Source organism: Patella vulgata, chromosome 2 (assembly GCF_932274485.2).
Source record: "Patella vulgata chromosome 2, xgPatVulg1.2, whole genome shotgun sequence".
NCBI classification, from domain to species: Eukaryota; Metazoa; Mollusca; class Gastropoda; family Patellidae; genus Patella; species Patella vulgata.
Window position 1 is genome coordinate 38,213,531 of NC_065880.2, and position 23,052 is coordinate 38,236,582.

General features: G+C 34.6%; 1 protein-coding gene across 1 annotated transcript; it reads left to right on the forward strand.

Moving 5' to 3' along the window:
- Positions 1-6,263, forward strand: LOC126812330 (homeobox protein unc-4 homolog). Its single transcript, XM_050538684.1, has 3 exons — positions 1-395; positions 1,796-1,971; positions 5,270-6,263. Exons 1-3 carry the CDS (start codon positions 68-70, stop codon positions 5,996-5,998), a joined length of 1,233 nt encoding a protein of 410 aa, XP_050394641.1. The 5' UTR covers positions 1-67; the 3' UTR covers positions 5,999-6,263.
- The last annotated feature ends 16,789 nt before the right edge of the window (positions 6,264-23,052 follow it).

Sequence of the window (23,052 nt, forward strand, 5' to 3'; positions counted from 1 at the left end):
AAATCATTCATAGGTACCGTGATGAGGGAGAAATCTTCATCTCAAATCGGCGAGTGTTAGAGAAGCGATGTTGACAAATATTTCACATCATGTTAGCGTTGATGCCATGAATTTACAAATGAGTCTCTTAGAGTCACATCTCAGTCAGAGTTATGCGGCTATTTCGGCCATGTCGGGCTACCCGCATTTTGTGTCACCGTTCACGGCCTTACGTGCACCGTCTCCAGAACAATTACGAGCCTTGGACTGTAGTGTTACCGTGAATCCAGCGTTTTACCATCATGGACCACTTAATTTTTCCATGGATAAAATTTTGAAAAATGCAAAAGATGATCGCCGGACTCCTGATTCTACTGATGGACATTCGGACTGTGAATCCAGAGGCAACAATAGAGGTGAGTCGAAGTTACATATATATATTCCATATTTAACTTATTATTATTCAGATAATAAAACAGTCATTATTATGCAAAGAAATAATTCTAAGTAAATTAAATTCAATGTTTCTGTGACATGTTCGATATAGCTTAATGTGTAATTAAAATTTGAATATTGTAATAAAAGTCATTCTTGTAAATAAAATAAAAACACTAGGTCTTTTGATAAGAAAATAAATTACTTTCCTAAAATAGACCCGGTGAATATACACATAATTATTGCTACCACATTAATTTGACCTGTAATTGTTTTATTATACAAGAAAGAATAGGGGCTACTGTTTCTTTTTATTCAATATCAAAAATAATAACGTGACAATGTCGTCGTATGTCAATAAGATCTATTACAAAACAAATTATATTCATATAAAAATACAAGCATACACGTACTTTGTTTATTGTTTCAATAAGTATAAACTAATAATATACGAATCAATTATATAGATACATAATAAATCATTTTAATTATTATTAATTGCATACCCATGCAATTCTAAAAAAACCTGATATATTCCCGTATTGGTTTTGTATTCGAGGGCATCATGTGGCTGATAGTTTATAATGGTATTGCCGTGGGTATCAGGTATACACTGGTAGATATTGAATTTAAAAATGGTCGTAATTTAGATAAAAAGAAATTTATGAAAAATTTTATACATTTTTAAACATTAAGTGTGAATAAATGTTGATTTATTCCTTGCTTAAAAAAACGATATTCATTTGTTGTCGTTTTGTATATTGACAATGGTAAATAATTATTTTTCTTCAAAGAAAGAACATGTCAAATATATATAATATATTCCTTTGAAATATAGTATGTAAATCAATTTGTTAAAAAGGAGTGACATCATACTGCGTACTCAAACTAATAAAACGTTAAGGAATGATACAAATGACTTATTTTCCTTTGTTTTATATGTGTTCGTCATAACTTCTTTTGATCATAATAATTAGCTTTATTTATTTCTCCAAAATAATAACCACTTTCTTCTTGCATTTATGTCGATCACTTTGCTAAGAGTTGATTATGATTTTTAAATTCGTCTGTGCATACCGGAATTAACATCTCAATATTATGTGCTTTAAATTTTATTCTTAAAAATTATCATTGCATATTATGAATAATTACGAACAGTTCTGTGTAATAAATATATGTGCATATCTTATATTGAATAATAAAACAAGGAAACTGTCTCTCTTTAATCCACATTCCAACAGAATAACGTTTCAAAAATGACTCTGTTCAAAAGCATCACCACAAATGCCAATTTATTTTTTTTTAGACCAAGGCAACAATGGACAATTATTGAAAATATTTAATTGAACATAATTATTTAATAAAACGTAACTTATTTCAGATTATAAAGATGACGATAGAGAAAGTCAAGCTGCTAAACGAAGACGAACGAGAACTAATTTTACTGGGTGGCAATTAGAAGAATTAGAAAAAGCCTTTAATGACAGTCATTATCCTGATGTATTTATGAGAGAGGCACTGGCCTTAAAACTAGATCTTGTTGAATCTCGGGTACAGGTATGTATTTAATATAATACTTATATTGTTATTAGCTTGATACTCCTCGAAACCTCGCCTAAATATTATATTAGTAATTGTTCTTCCATGTGTTATAGTTTATTACTCTATCCAGTTCCTAAAAGTCACTAAAGGATTATTACTTATACTTATTTGACGACAAATTATCATACTGATTCCAAGAAGGACCCACCCATCCACAGTGAAACATAACGAATGTCTCTCGGTGAATTATCGGAAGCAAAAAATCAACTTTAAATAAAAAAAATAGAATACAAGAACAAAAGATTTATAATACTGTACACTTGATATTTCTTTTCGTAATATTTTACGTGCATTAACTTTTCTAAGCAAACTCTTGAAAAAAAGATTTCATTGAAAACCGAGTACAATGTCCGTCGAGCGAAACATCTAAACGGACGTATAATTAAACACGCGCTGCATCAATCTTTGACGTTTCAGTGCATGTATCAGACAGTAAAGCACTTAGCTAACGGCCTTGCATTAATTGATCCGCTTAAATTTAATTTGTTATCAAGTGGGTCTGAAGGAAGGTATTTTAATTCCAGAAATTATGGGCAAAATTTCCTGTTTCAAACGATTGAATAATTTGCTAAGTAAAATAATTAACAAAAGAAATTTATTGATTAGGACTTAGCGGTTAATATTAATTAAAACCTTTCTCTTAACGTTGCCATTATGGTTTTAACGAGTTCGCTGGGCAGAATAAAAGAAGCCATTGACATGGTCGTACAGATCGTTATTAGCTATATGATGGCGACTAATGTAACTTTTGATAAGGTTAGTCGTTTTAAGTGGCATTAAGCTAACTAAATGAACGCGCATTACAGCATCCGGGTACGAGCTATTAGTTCTACTAAAATATGGTTAATTGTTAATTTTGTCAGCAGTCTTGTCGCCTTTTTTATTAAGGGAAAATAAACACTGTTAAACTGAAAATCAATTACCGATGAAAGATCAACGCTAATTTAAGCTGATGAAAATTCGTGTGCCGTCGTTCGTTAAACAAAGCTCAACAAGAGTGGTAGAACAGTCGCTTTACACAATTTACACACACCGTATGCTCGCCATTGTCATCCCTTAATGCATCTTGATTGAAATTGGTCTCAGTTTGTTTAGATATCACTTATAGTTTGTTTATTAGATCTCGCTTAAGCTTCATCAACGATCCATTTACCCACTCATATTGATTTGCTGCCTTCAAAGTTTACATTTTAAATGAAATCTAAACCTGGGTGTCCTGGGCCTTTAAGGGGTGTGTTGTCACGGATATGTTTATTCCTATGTAATATTACAGTCTGGCCCGTGACTTGTTGAATACAGGAGCCGCAGAAACCTAGAAGTTTTGTATGAGACTTTGTGTAACTAAATACATTCAGACTAATTATTTCATTTGTGTAACAGGATCTGATAAGTTCGTGTGTTAGTTGTTACACAAATCAAATATTATACAAAACTAACAAATAGAACAAAAGGACAAATAACTAATTATAAAGGCGACAGTAATCTCGCTTAAAATTTGAAAATAGGTTTAATATCTGAACTAAAGAATCGGAAATAAAAGGTATTTAATAACATAAGTTCCATCTGGATTTGCATTCGGACAATTTAAATTAAGAATTACTTAAAGTCAATTTTCTAAATACCAAGTCAACGAAAATGCTTCTGCCTTCTCTGTTTAGAAACTAAAATCTTCATGGCATCTTTAATAATTATAGTCAATACTAATTTATATTTAAATATAAAAGAAAACGAAAACATAGATTATCAGCTATTTTTCCTATAAAGATCTAATTTAAGTCTCAAAAACATTGTTAAAAATCTCGAAGTGTCGAATATATATCTCCAATATCGTCATGCACCGATCGCGAGGGGTCGCTTCACAATATGCCGACAGTAGATAATTGGTAAATAATACCTGAATGAATACCACGTCTGTAACCAATATCGCTTTTGTGTCTCGTAAATCAGAAAATTAACCATCCTTTTATCGTGATTAGGTCTAGTCAAATGAAAATTATCCCCCGACAAAAATAAATGTGTTGCAAATTTATGTAGCGTAGCGAAGAAATTTAATATGAATGATTTTACGTTTCACTTTTAATTTGCGTTATCGAGATCTTTATTACTAGAGAAAAACAACACAGCCTTTTGAATTATTGATATTTTATGGTGAAATGAAAACAAAGAATGTCCTGTTCGGATAAAATTGGATATGATATTTTCACAAGTCAAATTATAATCAGATGTCATATTAAAAATAACAAAACGGACGAATATTAAGTATTGAAACAAATCGTATAAATGCCAGTCGAATAATCTAATTTTCATAATGTTACAGAAATGAAGTTTTCCTTAAAGATTGTGTATGTATAATCAAATTTAAAAAAAAATCAAAATACAGGATTTATTTTAAAGCTCGAAAATTGAAATTTTATATAACGCTTTAATTACTTGGTTATTCCCTTTGCATACATCGAACTTGCGCGCAAAATGTTAAGCGTGATACCATAATAATAGCAATATTGATGTCCAGACAGATAATAATGGTTTCTTAATTAGTAAATATCTATTCTATTTCTATTGCATTGGTCAAGAAGTGTGAGAGAGGAAAACCTTCAAATAAGAACATATTAATTCTGACCAAACTCGAAATAACAAAATGACAAATCAATTTACTTGTAGTATCAAATGAGTAATTATTTAATTGGTTTCTCACGGCTATTCCGCTTGTACGTCAATCTTCGACATAAAGGCTTCTTTTTAACGTTAATTGAGTCGCAAATTCAATACAAGTGGAATTGAAATGTACATCCGATCTGTCATTTTTCTTAAACGACGATCAATGAGAACACCAGTGGTGCATGCCGCGTGCACGGCGCATCACAACATGTGTCGTACGTGCTTAAAGATGCCGCTTAAAATGGAAGAAAAATATTGCTAAATGAGATAGAAATTATTGTTCCTATGTTTCATTCGATCAGACTATTTATCTTAAATCTCAAGGTGTTACTTGAGCTCTGCATGACATATCATATTGTGTTCTTTGATTGCTTAATTTACTCTAGAAATGGCGTTGTTTATATTAACAACGAAATAATAACAAACACATGACCGTTTAACTGATCTGGCCAATAGGGTTGATCTTTGGATTGATTTATCCGAGGATAAATTTCATTTTGTGTTTGATGTTACAAATAATATTTAACAGATAATTTAAACCACAGATTACAAGTGTAATGTTATAAATATTTTCTGTTTTCTTTCATTTTACCAGGTCTGGTTCCAAAATCGACGAGCAAAATGGAGAAAGAAGGAAAACACAAAGAAGGGACCCGGACGCCCCGCTCACAACGCTCAACCTAACACGTGCAGCGGTAGTCCTATGGACGCTGACGAGGTCAGAAGGCGAGAAGAAGAGCGAATGCTTAAAAAACAAAGAAAACAAGAAGAAAGAATGCGACGACTGGAAGAAAAAAGACGTCTGTTTGGCGATAAGCATTCTGTTAACGGACTCGATTCGAACTTATCAAGATTAAGTAGCGCCTTATCGGGTGGATCAAGCGACAATGAAACCAATCATGCCGTGTTTGTAAATAACGAATCGCGACACCACATCGCAGGTGAAGAAAATAACTCCAAAAGTCCTTACAGTATTGCTAGTTTGTTAGAAAAATCGAAAGTTCCTCGCGGTAGACGACCGAATTCGAAGTATCCCCGCGTCCAGGCATGTAAATCTTTGGGCCCCATCGGCATAGGCATGATGCCACTGTTCCCGATCACACAACCAATAGGGTTTTTTGTTGAACAGCTCCCAGAAACAGATGATGAAGATGACGACGACGAAGATGATAGTTTGGATGTTGTGTCCGTCGAAAACGAACGCGAAACCGAAAAACAAAAAATAGACTTACACGAAGATGAGGATAGTTCCGATTGTAACGAAGCATTAGACTTTTCTAAACATACGACGAATTCCGAATCGGAGGAGAACGATTCGCAGTAGATATAACAAGGCGATTATAGTTAATATCAAATTAATGTCTGGTTTAAGTTTGAAACCTAACAAACTGTGCTACAGTAGAGATGATGATTATTTATAACAACGTGTTTTTAATTGTGATGAGGCAGCTAGGGGAATTATAATAATATTATTAGAAGTATTAAAACATACCACATAATATAGATAATGTTGTATTAGAATTATTCTGTTATGTGAATTGTTATTTATATTAAGTTTGGGATTTAGCAATAAATATGTGCTATGGAAATTATATTTGTCATTTTCTTTTTTTGTTTAATAATTTTTTAAGCTCTTACACTCATACACTCAAAGAGAAATGAAATCAAATGGGAGTGTAAAGTCCTACTTTTCTGCTCCTGTAGTGTGCTATGAGGGAAATTTAACCCAGTCAGCGACGCTACGGCTTACTCTTAATTCGAATTCCGAATGGCAAGGGTTTTTGTGTGCTTTCCTTCCCATCCGATCGATTAGACCCAGTTCCTTACCAAGCCCCCCCACCCGTTTTACCCGGCCTGTTCTACTGACATGGGGAAACCAGGCCAGAAAATCGCCGGGACTTTCACAGCCAACAAGTTGTTGATCTCAATAAGTTTGGGCCATAATAATGAATCTTGCTGGAGTGTCATGAAAATTCAGTTTTTAATTAAAAGATAGAATTTTATATTTTTGTCCGCTGTGCGTTTTAGTGTAATATAATAATTAGAGCTGAATAACGTAACTCTTAGTACCTGCTTTTGCTCCTGGGGGTATTTTCTGGTAAGAAAGCCAGCTATATATGGAGGGTCTAGGGCAAAAGTGATCTAACTACCAATTGCCATATTTTGAACTCTGCAGTTGGCCATATTCTTTGACCCATAATCTGTTTCGTGTCAAAGGATCTGATGTGTAGCGGAATTATTAATGCCAGGGCGGATGATTAAAAATTTCATGACCTGAATGTAGCAATGTGGTATATTGTGATCTATCTGTAGTTGGGCCAACTGCATGTCTTCTCAATGTTGAGAATGGCAGTTACGATCCGATATGTGGCAACATCGAAAGGAACTGTGATCTTTGACTACATTTAAGTAGAGGGGGCCATAATCCACGAAGTTACGATCCCATACATGCCAATATCGAAAGGAACCGCGATCTTTGGGATATAAAGTCATATTTAAAGGTTCGTCAAAAGCAGACAAAAAGTATGACCTGTAGAGGGTCCACAAACAAAATTTGAATGGACGAACGGACAGACGGACACATACGGACCGGGGCAACTACATAATACGTCCACATGAAAATGTGGGTGTATGATAATATATATAGTAATCTATCCCCCTTGGTCATACATTAATTTGAGTTAAAATGGCAATATGATTCCTTGGCACAAATAAAAACATTGTTAGTTTGTTAATCCACCTGGTACGTGTATGCTATATTATTTAAGTCTGCCAAGTATTTGCATTCCTTTCTGCACCCTTACACATCAACTGATCACTGATCATCACCCCTACCCTCAGCCGCCAGGACAATTCCACACAACCCCATCTTATCACTTCCCCCCTCTTATAATCCCTTCCGCACCTTCTGTCATCCATGTTCTTTCAACCTTTCTTATCAACTACCAACATTACCCATTTATACCAGAACCAAACATATAACACTCCCTCAGTCGCCCTACACCCCCTGACCGTAATCTCCCCCACTCACACATCACCCTGACTCCCATCTTATTCCCATCCTACACACTTTATACTTTCCATTTTAACCACTTGGTCCATTCATCTTACTCCTGTTCTGTCTACCTTAAATCTGCACAACTACAACTTCACTAAACTTCAGCATGAGAAACATTTGAGTTGATCAAAATAAACTCTGCTTGATTTGAGACATGAAAACATCACCTGTTGATTATTTCTATTCATGAAAGTTAACTGCTGAGCCAGACAGCAATGAATGGTGTTTTTGTTTGTTTTTTTTTTACTAAATACAGTGACCAATACATGACAAAATGGATTTGTGACAATTAATCTAAGTAGGATAATTTGCTTCGGTTCCAGCGATCTATCTGAAATTTAAAAGCCTGTAGCTTTTTTCATGAAATTCAGATTGATGTGGGCACATAAACAAAGATAGCCATCCACGTATATAATATTCAGTAATAATTTGAATTGGGTACCAATGGTGGTGTGAAATGCACATGGTTTAGACTTTGAGGTCAATTTGCTATTTCTAAAAATGGGATTTTTGTAGTTAGATCACTTGTGCTCGAGACTCTCCATTTGTGAAATTATTAAATAAATTAGAAGAGGTAAGACTAAGCCCATCATTGTCATGGTCAGATTTATAATTCGTGGAGACCATCGGGAATTGTTGGGTTTTTTTTCCTCATTTGTGTTTTCTTCTTTTCTTTTTTAATCAAACCCAATATTGTCCACGCGATAAAACAATAATATGATTTAATCTTCCTTCTTGTGAACACGATACAACGAGATTCAGACAGTAATTACAATCATTGAAAATGCATCTCGTTCGTTGGATGACTTTTCTACCCGCTTTCTTGGAATAACTTTAATGACCATGAAATCACAGACAGTGATCATATACAATCTATATCAAGATTAAATAAAACCAAAAATATATTGTATGTTTAAAGATATGGGAATTTAGACATAAAGATGCACTACGTAAGAGCTAAGCCTGCCTTTTCCAGGTCTTTGTTATAGACATGTTAATTAGACATTTATTCTTATGACAAGCACATAACCAAGTCTCTATATCATCGGATGGTCGTGATTTTTAATTGATTGAAACACGATCGCCATTCAATACTTTAAAGGAGCTAAATCACCAATATTTGGCACCTACAAATTGACACAAATGGGTCGCAACACATGTAATAATGTAATATGAATGTATATATATAAACTGATTTACATTCAATCTTTCCGTTTTTACTCTTAATTGCAAATCAGTTATGTTCGGCGAATTACGCGAGAAGACTCAATCGAATGGCAATCTCTGGCGTCTGGTTATTCCAGTCTACATCGGTAGTATTTATTGCGCATGCTTTACAGACATGACTTGTGGTTAGTGCTAAATGATAAGGCCAGCTCAATTTTTCATCATAGGTCACGAGATGTAAACAGGGCTAGCGTTAATCCCAACCCTAACCCTAACCTACAATCTCACCAACAATTACGTGCCCTAAGCTTATTTACCTCTCAGTGACCTTGACAAAAATTGAGCTGGCCTATAGATTTAGCCATGACTTGTGGAATATGTCTAGCCTTGTTCTTCAAGTCCCGCGTTACAAATGGCACTGAAGCGCATTCTGGTACACCATTCGTCTACCAATGGTTACATGTTTATTTTATTATAAATATTGGATATCAGAAGCCCATCTTTTCCCGGTAAGATCACAACACCAATGTTGATTTAAACTGACAAATATTTCGTGTTTTCAATGTCGAAGCCTGTGGATGATATTGCGTTAAAGCCCCCGCTACTTCATTATAAAAATGGATAATAGAGACTTACTTTATTATCGCAACGCTATTTTTATCAAAACTTCAAGTCGTATATCGTAATCTAATGTACACATTTAACCGCCGTTTCAGTTCAATTATAATGTATTTGAATAGAGTAGCTTATTACTTGATAATTTCAAAGATAGCACCTTGCCCTGTTCCGGCTTAAATCCATTTCACGCCACTCAATGAACGACAACGCCACCTGAACGTTGATATTCACACTGCATTAGATTTTAACTTGGAAAAACTTGGATTGGAAAAATAATAAAATTAGACCAGTTTTTTAAATCAATTTCTGTGAAAGTTTCGTGTACTTGTAGTATATGCATGAGAAAAAACAACAAACGCAACATAAAATATTGATCACTTATTTCTCTAATTTATTATTTTTTCCGAAAAGTCCATCCTTATGGATGCTATCCTCAAATAAGACGAGGCTACACCCTGAATAAAGTAATTGACAATAGACAATGATAAGTAATTATTTTCTACTTATATAATTCATTAGGTCCAGTGATTCATTGATATAGTTAGAATCCTACTTATTAATGGTTATAATTAGCCGACTGACCCACCCACCCTTAATATTGTACATAAATAAATAACGCAACAGAATCAATAGATTATTAATTACCCGGAATCTTCCATAATAAATATAAACAATATAATGCTTATTTGTCTTTAGTCGGTACTCCACCTATTCTCAAAATTTGTAAGATTGTAATTACATATGATTAATGTTATTGTCTTGTCATATATTAGGATTGATAATGATACTACAATCGTTTCTCTATATTTATTTCTCTATTACTATCATAGAACAAACAATGTGAGGGGAAAAAAATGACCAAATTGTCTTTCAATTATTTTTATTAGTGTAGCCTCGGTGACTCGGTGAATATGACGTCGTTTTACTAACCTTGATTATACTGATCGCAATTCTATGAAATACAATTACTGTTTGTTACTGAGCGACGTTTCAACTACGATTCTCTAGTCTTTAACGTCTCTCAGTAATAAGCAGTATGTTGTATTCCATAGAATTGTGACCTGTATATTCCAGTTCAATTACTAATGATCATTGAAACAACTAACCAAGATGTCCAGAGGTTCGATCCCGGTGTTGGCCAAAAGGTTCTCCCGGGATTGTCGAGCCTAGTTTTTCAAGGACTGAAAATAAAAAGAGAGATCCCATGTAAACCATTTGGCGCACGTTAAATACCCCCTGACAATTGGACATCAAAGTTTATAAGTGTAGGTCGTGGCATCGCTGTCTGGGCAAACGTTCTCTCATAGACAACTGCATGGTGTGTGTCTGTCTTTCTTAACTCACATGAGCCCAGGTGGCTCAGTTAGTAAGGCGCTTGCACATTAACCAGGGGATTCCGAGTTCGATCTCTGTGTTAGGGCGATGGACATGACAAGAAACAACATCTTGTCGGTAGGAAGGTGCGAAAATCGAGGTTCTTTTCGCAGTGTGGCGTGTACGTAAGAGAACACTTGACAGAATGCGACTAAGAGTAGGCGGAAACGCCGCTGACCTGACAATGTATATTTCGTAGCACACTACGTAAAACCGTCTTCATTTGCTGGGTTGGTACACTAAGGTAAGGCGTTTAACCTCATTTCATTTCAAATCTGCTTAGCTCAGTCAGAACAGTAGGACGTTATACCCCATTTCATTTCATTTCCTTAGCTCAGTGCCAAAAATGTAGGACGTCTAACCCAGTTTCATTTCATTTCATTTATGTCAATTATTGTAAATATGTCAAAATAAAACTCACTGGTCAATCATTGGTGCCAGTACCGGAACTATGGGGGGCGGGAGGGGGGAATATGGGAGCCCTCCCCCCTCCCCACACACACACACACACTGCCCCCCCCCCCCCACACACACATATTATACATATTTTGGTTTGGTTGAGTACAAGATTAAAAGTTCGGTCGGTACAGGGAACAAAGTAATGTGTTGGAACCTTATGCCACTATCACAATAATATCTATTATCGAATAGGAGACAGTGACGTTTATATAAATGTTCAAAATGTTAAATAGTGAATGGAATTGAACTATTTTTGGACAGATATTCCCTTTAGAGATTCATCTTCCACAACATTGTAGTTTGCACGGGATTCTAAATCTCTGAAATGGCGATCAGTGGTTTTATATAAAAGAAAAACGTATTAAGAATCTGGTTTTCTGACTTTAGATAATCTTCGATATCTTTAAGAAAATCAGATATATTATTATGGGTTGTTGAAGTAGATTTGAACTCTGTATGTAAGTGAATCATAAGCTTACATGTAATGGCACGATGAATTACTTAAAACGTGTTAACCTCATCTATAAATTAACCCCCAAAAAATGTAAAATGTCGTAAAGAAAACATCAGAAGTACGAAATTGAGTGAAAGGTGTCATCAAATCGTCATAAAATATTTAAGATAAAGGCAAGATGAAGATGTTCTTGTCCAACTTCATACACATCTCAAATACGCAACTTCAAAGATAAACGATGACAGCTCCTGTCGTGGATTAAATCCAAATTGGCCAAAAATTGGTAAGCATCAAAGCCCCTCAAAACATAAACTCGATACATAAACAGGATCAATGAACGCACAGTTACTGTGTGAGTCATGAGAAACAATAACTATATATAAATGAATTTGTTGAGCTAGATTTTTTTTATTTCTCCCATCTTTCTTAATATCAGGCCTGAGGCATTACTTAAGTTGGGTATTTTAACATTTTTGACGGTGACCAGATTCATATCTCAAACAGACTCAATAATAAACTAAATGTATTTTTTTTTATTCGAGTTATGAAAATACTATCCAATCTATAAGATTTTAATCATGCAATGTGCTATAAGTGCAATTTTGGAGTTTTGCAAGAAAATGAAATGAAATGAAATGGGGTTTAATGTTCTACGGATCTGCTACGACTGGGCTAATGAAGACGGGCATGCCATGCAGTGTTTTATGGGGGAAGTTTTGCCAGCACAGCGGCGCTATGGCCTACTCCTATTTCGAATTCTAACTGTCAAGAGGACCTCTGAACGGTTATATGTTGTGGCTTGCCAAGCCCTCCGTCCTATATCACTGACAAGTGGAACCACGGCCAACTTTCTCCGCCAACGCAGGGATCGAACACGGGACCTCAAGGTTAGCGAGCCACCGCTCTACCTCCCTGCGCTACGACTTACTCTTATTTCGATTTCCAAATGTCAGAGGATCTTTAACGTGCTGCCAAGGGGTTGTTCTTACCGTGACCTTTTAAGAACACATAGCGTCGCTATTGCCCTTGTCATCGAAACCTTTTGAAGGACCTAGAGGTGATCTCGTACTTCAATTAATAATTCACAGATATAATCTAACAACTGTCATTGTTCAACCGTTGAGTTTGAGCGCATGTGCAGTAACTATCTTAACGTTAAATAAAAGAATGTGATTAAAATGAGAAGGAAATCTCTTGGGGGGTATTATGTGGTTTGGTAAATGTTTTCAAGCAATTAGTATAAGCTTACATAAAATAATCGTCTAAAGATCTATTTGTTCTAACCTAAACTTTCCGCTTCATCGTTCTCGGATATTCATTTACCACAAAGACAGTGGCAGAATATGCTTATCTTTCATGAACAGCTGGTACCACTTTCCGTTATGGGATTTATCTCCGCTTGATTTTTGTTGTCCGTCTGTTCTATGCTTCTTTAAATAAACAAATTTATCTGTTTCAAATATCTTAGTAAAGTTGTACTCGTACATACGCAATTAATATTTTATTTTGATGGATACGCGAGGTTTTTTTTCCGTGTCTTCGTTAATTTAGAACTTCAACCATCTGTACATTTACATTGATCAAACGCCTGGGATGAAACATTGCAAATAATTGTGACACTTGGACGAGGTTTCTTGCATATACACTTGTACATCTGTCTAAATTCTTACAATTAAGCCGCCCTGCTCACATGACGAAATCTACACAACACATACAAACTTTGCAGCATAGACATGGCCATTTGTTGCTCTTTTGTGTAGTGAAAAGGGTTCAGCTCAACGAAAATTTGGGAAAAGCCGGAACCAGGCAAAGAGATATGAATTAACATTAAATTAACACTGGGAAAATTAATGATGGTCTGCCTACTTGTAAAGTGGCGGTCCTGATGGGCCTAATGCGGAGGTAGACTTTTCCTAGGAACCCGACCCATATAGTATTTAATGCAAGGGAGACATTTTTTATATCCGAATGCCATCGAATTAATACTAATTCGTACTGCGTTTGCGGAGCCACGATGGCTAAGTGGATAAGACGCTGGCTCATTAGCCTTGAGGTCGGGTGTTCGGTCCCTGTATTGGCCGAGAAAGTTCATCGAGATTTTCCGACGTGGAGCTGTCTAGTCGTTCGGATGGGACTAAAAACCGAGGTTGCGTGAATACATTGGCATGCCCGTAAAAGATACCTTGGCAGTTGGAATTCGATATAAGAGTTGGCCTTAGTACCGCTGCCCGGACAAAATGTCCTTCATAGCACACTGTATGACGTATGCCCGTCTTCATTAGACCAGTCGGAGCAGAACGGTAGGACGTTAAACCCATTTCATTTCATTTCCATAGTTTAAATTCATTTAATGTTTGTTTCGGGGATATGTAATAAAATGGCCTATTGACGCCTGAATGAAATATTTATTATATCTACAGACTTTTTGGACGCATATCATATTTCATAGACAATAATACACTCTAAAAAAGCTTATGTGGAAACAAGTTAGGGATCTCTTATTTTACAACGCAAACGTGTGTTAAAACCAGACAAACTTGTGTTGAATGGCAAATTTTAGAAAAGAACACAAGTATGTGTTAAATGTTTTCGGAAAATGCTGCACCTAATCTGTACTAGGGTGTTATGACAATTGGTTGACTATGATCATTATAAACATACCTATGCAATTGATATAGATAAAATTGTTTATGACATAATTCATTTCAGATCCTTTGAAGACAGTATGCCGCAAACATCTCTTGGCAAAAAAAAAACCAACAATCGGCAGTAAAATTACTTACAAAATCCATCACTTTTAGATACATATCTAGGCTTTATTGTTTAAACACCGTGGGAACCTCTTCAATCATGTCAATTTCACAATTTAATATATTCAGTTTTTTTTAAAAAAAAGAGAAGTAAAATTTAATTTTGGATAGTTAAGACGCATGTGTATTTTATCGATATGACATACTTAAATGATGACAGAACCGTTTGCTTAAAATCAAATACAGCGTTGAATTACGTTGATCTGATATATCGTGTCGATGAAAGAGCGCTGTGCGATTTAATTTTCATATTTCAATACTAAGAGAGAGAGAGAGAGAGAGAGAGAGAGAGGGGGGCACTAAACATCATAAATTACACGTAACTTCGGGATTGACATCATGGGTCTTAAGACGTAGATCCAGCGAAAATACACGGGGTTATGCAGGCGACACATTCGCCATTACTAATAGCCAAATTGGGTGACAGCCACAACTTGCTGTTTCCAAGATTTTATTCATCAACTTAAAATCAGATACAAACATTTTAAAAAACACGATATTTATACCTGGGCTAACATCTGTATTTAACGTGAAAGCAACACCTGTATTTTACTACTGTTTATCATTGATGCGCCATTTTAGGCCTATGTCACTTCATAACAATCTCTATAGTTAAAGTTTACTGTTAAGATGCCCGGGAGCTTCAACTGGTAAACACATTATTATTGAACTCAACACCTTTACTAATCACATTATATCTGATTATATAATAAGTACATATTGCTTTATAATCATACGTCCATTGTTTATATGACACGTTATACGTCATACAATAGATGACATGATCAACAACTACCTACATGTCATGTCATGTCATAAATTTACCTATCGGGAAGTATCTCAGTCTCCTAAGGTTATTCACCTTTTCTTCCAACTTGTTCATACCCAACATTCTTCTTTGCATTGACGGTACTATACATATTACAAATTTCCTTGAAGCGTTATTACCCCATTAACCTCTGGACAGTTCTGTGGTAGGTGTCGTATATGGGGCATACCATGCTCTCTATTTGGATAATACCTGATGCCACTTGCGACAGGCTCATGTAGATGGCCGTTTTGTTACAATCTTGACATTGGGGTTAGTTTTGGTACTCGGTGCATTATATTTTCATGTCGTTGTAAACGTCTTTGCCATTAAGGGCGGCATATTATATAATCTCGGGTTTTGGAAGCCGCGGTATAGCTCAATAATTAAGGCGGTGGCTCATTAACCAGAAGGTCCCGGGCGAGATACCGGTGTCGGCTAGAAAGATCCTTGTGGTGTTTCTGTTTGGTTTCCCCTTGACATTGGTGTAGGGCGAAAGGGCCTGGCAAGGAACGGTGTCTGTACGACAGAACGGACTCCCGTGCGCATATTGGGTGTACGTAAACGAACCCTTGTCAAATGCTGGGATGGAATGATTTTCAGACTAATATAATATGGTAATAGCCATGGCTATTACAAAATGAAATGGAATGGGATTTAACATCCTAGTTTTCGACACCAACGTGGCTAATAAGACAGGCATGATGTGTGGTAAGAGGGAAATTTTGCCCCGGCAGCAGTGTTTTGGCCCACTCTTCGTCTAATCTCACCTACCAACTAAAGCTTCTATTACGGGCACGCCGACATGGTCTCCACTTTAGAAATGGACTGTGGAATTTAAGCGTTGACCACTCAACATATTGCCAGTGTTGTGGACATCTCTCGCGAGAGGGTGTACACCTCGAAGGGTCTATACAGAAAAACAAATTGAAACCACTGACTTTGTACATATATTGTACATATTTTATATGTTTGTGAGAAATTAAAAGATTTGAGAGCTCAAGGATATTATATCTATTGTAAAGTATATCAATAAGGCCATGTATAAAATAGGTGATCAGGTTTAAGTAATCAAAGCACTATGAATGTATTTTCAATTAGTTCTGAATTTTACATCCTTGAAAATTGTCTTCAAATTTGTTCATCTACCCCCATCTTTTTACCATCATCCAAATGATTATTGTATATTTGTATCTTTGGATCTGTGACCTCCAATACTGAATAAACTAAACTATATAACTATATACTTTGTATGGATCCTTTTCAGTCAGCCCTCGAACATATTTTATTGCCTATCTTTACCGGTTTAATTAAGAATATATATAAATATCTAAAACGGTGAAATCTGCAAAATAATTAATGAACTAATCAAAAAAAATTAAAAATTAAAACAACCGAAACAATGTCTTAATTTCTGTTAAACTCATTAATAATCTATTAAATCAGACAAGTATTAACAATAACTTGGCACTTGATCTGAGAAAAAGCCTTAAGGTATGGAACACCATTAGGGTGCGCGTCGTTTGTCTTGAATATGATGTATTTATTACTTCATTAAACAGTTCTTTCTTGATTGATTGTGGTTTTCCATGGTGATTCACTATTATTCGGTGGGGAACTCCTTTAAAGTGTTATTTGAATGACAATGAATAAAAAATTCCCTTTCTCTCTATGATTACGATTCAACAGAAATAAGTTTAAATAATATTAAGTTAATCCTTTAGAGAAATTTAGTAACTGGATAGAGCAACCTTCAGAGAATGCTCTTTAGAACCCCGACCAAATATATTGTTAATGTTTTTTTTTATTTTATTTTAAGGGGGGATATAAAGGTTGTATTGGTATCTAAGGCAAACTATTAACTCTTATATTAGATTATTTGTCGAACAGAAAACAATTAGTAGTTATTAAAGGGGGAAGTTCCAATTTAAATAATATAGCCGCAGGTGTTCTCCAGGGATCAGTATTGGGTCCACTTCTTTTCCTTATTTATATCAATGATATTACTGAAAATATCAATTCTAATATACATGTACGTTTATTTGCAGACGGTACATCGTTGTATATAACAATTGAAAACCAAGTCGAATGTGAAAATGTACTAAATTTAGATTTAAGTTTGATTAACAGTTGGTAGACTAATTGGAAAGTAAGATTTACCCCCCCCCCCCCCCCGATAACAGTTTTCATGACATTTTCTAGAACACAATTCCAAACCTTTTTTGAATTAAATTTTAATATCGCATTTCTCGTAAGTCTCTAGAAATTATTTACATTGCATTTATCTTACCCTTATTTGACTACGCTGGTGTGGTTTGGGACAACTGTAACACACCTGGATGTAACCCAATATCAACAAGACGTATAAGGCACACCTTTATTCTTATGTATAAAATGATCAATAAAATGACCCCTCCCCCTTCTTAAGTCTTCTAGTACCACCTAAAAATTTCTGAAGTAAATCTTTACCCTGTTCGTAATACAATGAATTAAAGCATATTGCTGCTAATACTAATTATTATACACAAAATCCTTTTTACCTTGAACAGTATTTCTTATAATACTCAAAACGCATCCACTATATAAAATTTCAAAATTAAATTAAATGTGAATGTTCATAAAATACCCGAATATTATTGCTATGGTGAACGTAAATTTCAGATTACGCAACTGTAAAACTGCTCTAAATATCCATAGATTTTTAATGCATATTTCTGATAATCCGACATGCAGATGTGGTCATATACAAGAAGACAGCGACCACTGTTTTCTGCACTGCCCCAATTATGCGACTCGGCGTATCACAACATTAAATGCCATCCCAATTAAATCCAAACACTCAAAAGCGTTTCTCTATGGCGATCCCAACGAAGTCATTTTTAGTCAATTTCACAAGTATTTTAAACTAATTGCTTTGAATAAATAAGGTAATTGGCAGGCGATAGTGATTAATGGTGATTAGATGATGATGACTTATTTATTTATTTATTTATTTATTTATTTATTTATTTTTTGTCAAAGTAAATATGTAATATACACTTTGTAAATATTAATGAAGCTATAAATTATTTATTTATTTATTTATTTATTTATTTATTTATTTATTTATTTATTTATTTTTTGTCAAAGTAAATATGTAATATACACTTTGTAAATATTAATGAAGCTAAGAAAGAAGATGTCGCCTGTGTTGGCATGGGCGCCACACATGGGGGGGGGGTCTGAATATACTTGGACCCCCCCCCCCCAAAAAAAAAAAAAAAATTTACATAGTAGGCCCTAACTCCTATTTATTTACAACAACTATTAGGATTAGTTAAGATCTTATCTGTATAAAACCTATACATATCCCAATATGGTTTACATTGATAAAATAAAACACAGAGATAATCATCCTGGAAACGTGTTTTAAGTGAAAAGTAACTGTGTTCCATAAAATTGTGGTAGCCCAGTGAGTAAGGCGCGGTCTCACTAGCCAGGCTAGGCCGTTCGTTGTTGTTTGAGAAAGTCCCCGTGATTTTCGAGGTAGGAGGAGGCCGTACCGCCGCTGTCTGAGCAAAATTTCCCCTATAGCACACTGTATGGCGCACATTCATCTTCATTAGCCCAGACGGTCCAGAAAACCCTCATTTCACTTCCTTTCATTTTCTTGGGGGTTTTGGCCCATCCAAACGACTAGGCATGTTTGTTAGTCCCTAACAACGCCTAACAACGCGAATAGCACGTACCCCCAAAAATAAAAAATGGAATTATCTTTAAGACATTATTTTCTTTATTGATCATCAAATTTGAATAATATCATAATGCCAATCAAAACACAATACTTGCTACTAAATGTCGATTTCTCCCTTAAATGTGTAATCATGATACTTATTATACCTTTCATTATACAATAGACGGTGATTATCATCTACTAATCACCTGTATATAGACCCAGTTACTTACATGGTGTCACATGAAGATAAAAGACTTAATTGTCTATTACTATTTATACTGATATATAGCCGAAAGAATCACCTTTAAGGCATAGCTCTCTAGACTATCGTATTATCAGTATAACGGTTCTTTTATAATAATTGCTTACTAATCATTTATAAACATTCCATTTGTGTTTAAAGTTTTCAAATTTATCAAATAAAATTGAATGTAAATAAGTAAACAAAAACAAATTATTTAAAGCAACACATTATTGACTCAATCCACTTTTGCTATTTTTTTTCTCTTCTAATTCATTTCTGTACATATAAGTTATTTACACTGAAACGTCAATAAATAATTGTATATATATGTGTTAACTATTTACTGTAATATGATTTCACCAGGGCAATGCCCTTGTAGTATTCTAGATTCATTATAAAATAAAATATACATCAGTGCTTGTCGGTATCAATTTTTGTGACACGGGGTCTGTATTGTATATGAATATGATTATGGTTGATGCTATGAATAATAATGTCGGGTGAAAATTATTAGTAAAGGGTGTATATATCTTGTCAATAATCTATATCATTATGATGAAAGCAAGGAATGACACCTGATGTAATAATAAACATCACATTTCATATATTATATATATGTACTTATACATCTATCACTACATCACATGTAAAGTTATCTATTGTTTTACGTGTAACACTATTAGAAGTGTTAGTATTACCAATTAATTGACACCCGTTATAACAGAATTATGCCGTTGGGTCGTTTTCCTGTTATCGACAATAACAGTGATGAAGATTTTATTCATCTCAATAAATCTATCACAGTTTTTTCACAAATATTTATATTTTTTCAAAAATGGTTTCAGAGCCGATAAATCAAATATCAAAGTTATATCAAAATGTTTAATGTATCTCACAATGTATGTATTTTTTTATTCCTATAAAATGAAATATAAATTTTCTATACACAATTCCGTTTCAGTTTATTTCGTCGTCGGCGTGTGAGTTAGTTGTATTGTACGTCGCTTCCACCGAGGTACGACATCAAATATAGAGCGAAAGGAAATTTAGATCTGATCGTAACTCAACCACAAAGTGCTATATAAAAAATATAAAACTGCCCTATTTCGTGAGTTATAATTATTTAGATTAGAAATTTCGCTTGCAGAATATGAAATTAAAATTTTATTTGTTTATTTGAATATTTTGCAAAAAAAAAAGAAAAAACGATATTTATTTATGCTATTCTCTTTTCCTCGTTTGTCCAAGTCAGTCGGATTACATTTCATGGTTAACTGTCATTCAACTATAGGCTAGCGATAACCCGTGACATTCAATTTCCCACTAACAAGAAAGCGTCAAACTCGCTTTGATAGCACATGGCGCAACACTTTCAAATCTAATGCAAGCAAAGTCTTGCTATTAACATAGAAATTGAAAAGGAGCCTAAAGATCGAGAAATGAGCTTATCCAGCGAACCTATAAATTGGAGTGATTGAAAAGAAATACGTTTATGATAAGCGATCGCCAATTTGAAGCGAAGTGTAATTAAATTTGAATTAATCAGTATCGTTGGTATCGAGATGACTTACAACTCGGCCACCAGTATCGATCTCTGATTCTATCTTGATTGGTTTTCTGTCGAGAATGTGACAATTGGAATACAAGCACTGATAAAAGATTTATTGAATGTTTTTCTCGTATTTAATGTAATTTGTAAGGAGTTTTATCAGCCATATATATCTGGTAGAGCATGGTATAAAGATGGTCTGTACTCTTTCTATTGGCGAGTTTATTACAAGTCTTGAAGCTGTTCCAGACATTGAAATTGTGAGTGTTATTCCTCTCTACACAGAGAGAGTGTTCATCAAGAGTTTGGCCCGTCTCTTAGTAACTAACATTTTCAATTATGAAATAAACTTTCATATTAATTCACGCCGTTGTGTATTTTAATAATATAATCTATATTCTAGAAGAAATTATCTGATTTTAACACACAAAAAAATAATATAGCTGTACATTTGAAATCGTATGAATTGGTTTTCTCATGGACCTTATGTAATACAATGTCCATGGTTTTCGATGGACATAATTTAAAACATCATTTTAAAATATTTGAAGAATTTAATAACTTAATTTATACAGAAAGCGTCACTGATATTATAGTAGGTACAATTTTGACTTTACTTTGTAAATAACCATAAAGATATGATTGATAAACAATGGGGCCATAAAGAGATATTTACAATTGATTAATTAGTTAATTGAACAATTCACCTGAGATATTTTATGTTGAACTATGATAACATAGTGATTGATGGCCAAATAGAAATAAATTTAGTGACCAAAAACAATATTTAACCCTTTAGTTTTAATCTACTTGGAAGAAATAAATAATGTGTTTTACTTATAATAGATTGATATATGTCCAGCTTATGACAAGAACAAGTGATCATAGAAAATCATCCTTTTCAACAACCCAAGCCATATTCATCTATTAGTAATTATTTATTCTATACCGTGACAGTCATTAGGAAAAACATACCTATTTGTTTGTTTTAAAGGGACTTTCACGGTTTTTAGAGACCAGTAAAAAATAATGAAAATATACAATTTGTTCGAATTTAATTCATTTGCATAATACGTATAGTACTTTGGACTAAAGACGTGCTACAAGCACATTATTCTAGGATTCCAGATGCGCAATGCGTCTGTTATTAACGTCCATTCGACAAAAACTAGTTCATTTCGGGACTATCATGTGGTTTAATTTTATTTCCATAATTCGCTTGTGCGCGTATTAGTCTTTAGCAGTGGGAGGAAACCGGGGAACCGGAAAATACACAGGATTTCGTACAAGCGACCCTACTGCTAGACACGTACTAGAAGAGAATCGAAACCACGCTGCTTGACTCAATGACAGACCCACGCGTTAAATGATTGGGCCACCCAACCCACAATACCACGGAAGCAATGCAATCCTTTATAGCTAGAATTGTATGCGTACATAAAATGTCATGTCGTGCACATAGAATCCTTGACTCATAGTTCAATATTGTTCTTTTGAGACAAGCCGATATATTCATCATCTATGGTTACATCTGCAATGTGAAGCGTGGATTTTGCCCGGGCAGTGTCGTTTTCTTCTAAACCTGCCTGATTTCTGATTGAAGCTAACCTTGCGTGTACGATAGAGGAAATGAATGGGATTGAAAGTCTCGTCAACATAATACTTGTACTACATCCTGTGTATAAATTGATAGTGGATGGAAAATACCACTTGGTACTTTTAATTCCAAGACTAAAGGAAAAGATCATTACCATGTTTATTATGACACTAAAACCACAGAAGAAAACAGTTCTATTTAAATTTTGGCGCCTTACTCCACTCCTCACAGGCTTACGTTTAATGTTTGAAACTATCACCACTACGTATATATATAAATCTTCGAAGGTTTTTTTTACGTGCAATAGCAATTTGTATTGGCTTTACAGGTTTTTCGTTACATCCGAACAATTAGATACACTATCCTTGTCAGACCCTGGCAGCCACGACCACTGACAACGGAGAGCCGGGCCACGATGGGATCCAAACCCGGGAATTTCTGGTTGTGAGTACAGTACCCACACAATCATGAAAGTCCCTCTGGCAAAGAAAGGAACGCCGTTTTTCACCTCGTCATGCGCCTCAT

Excerpts from the sequence above, each read along its gene's own strand:
- LOC126812330 (XM_050538684.1), top strand. The coding sequence starts at position 68 with ATGTTGACAAATATTTCACATCATGTTAGCGTTGATGCCATGAATTTA. Across the intron at positions 396-1,795 it reads ATCCAGAGGCAACAATAGAG|ATTATAAAGATGACGATAGA; the intron begins GTGAGTCGAAGT and ends AACTTATTTCAG. Across the intron at positions 1,972-5,269 it reads TTGTTGAATCTCGGGTACAG|GTCTGGTTCCAAAATCGACG; the intron begins GTATGTATTTAA and ends TCATTTTACCAG.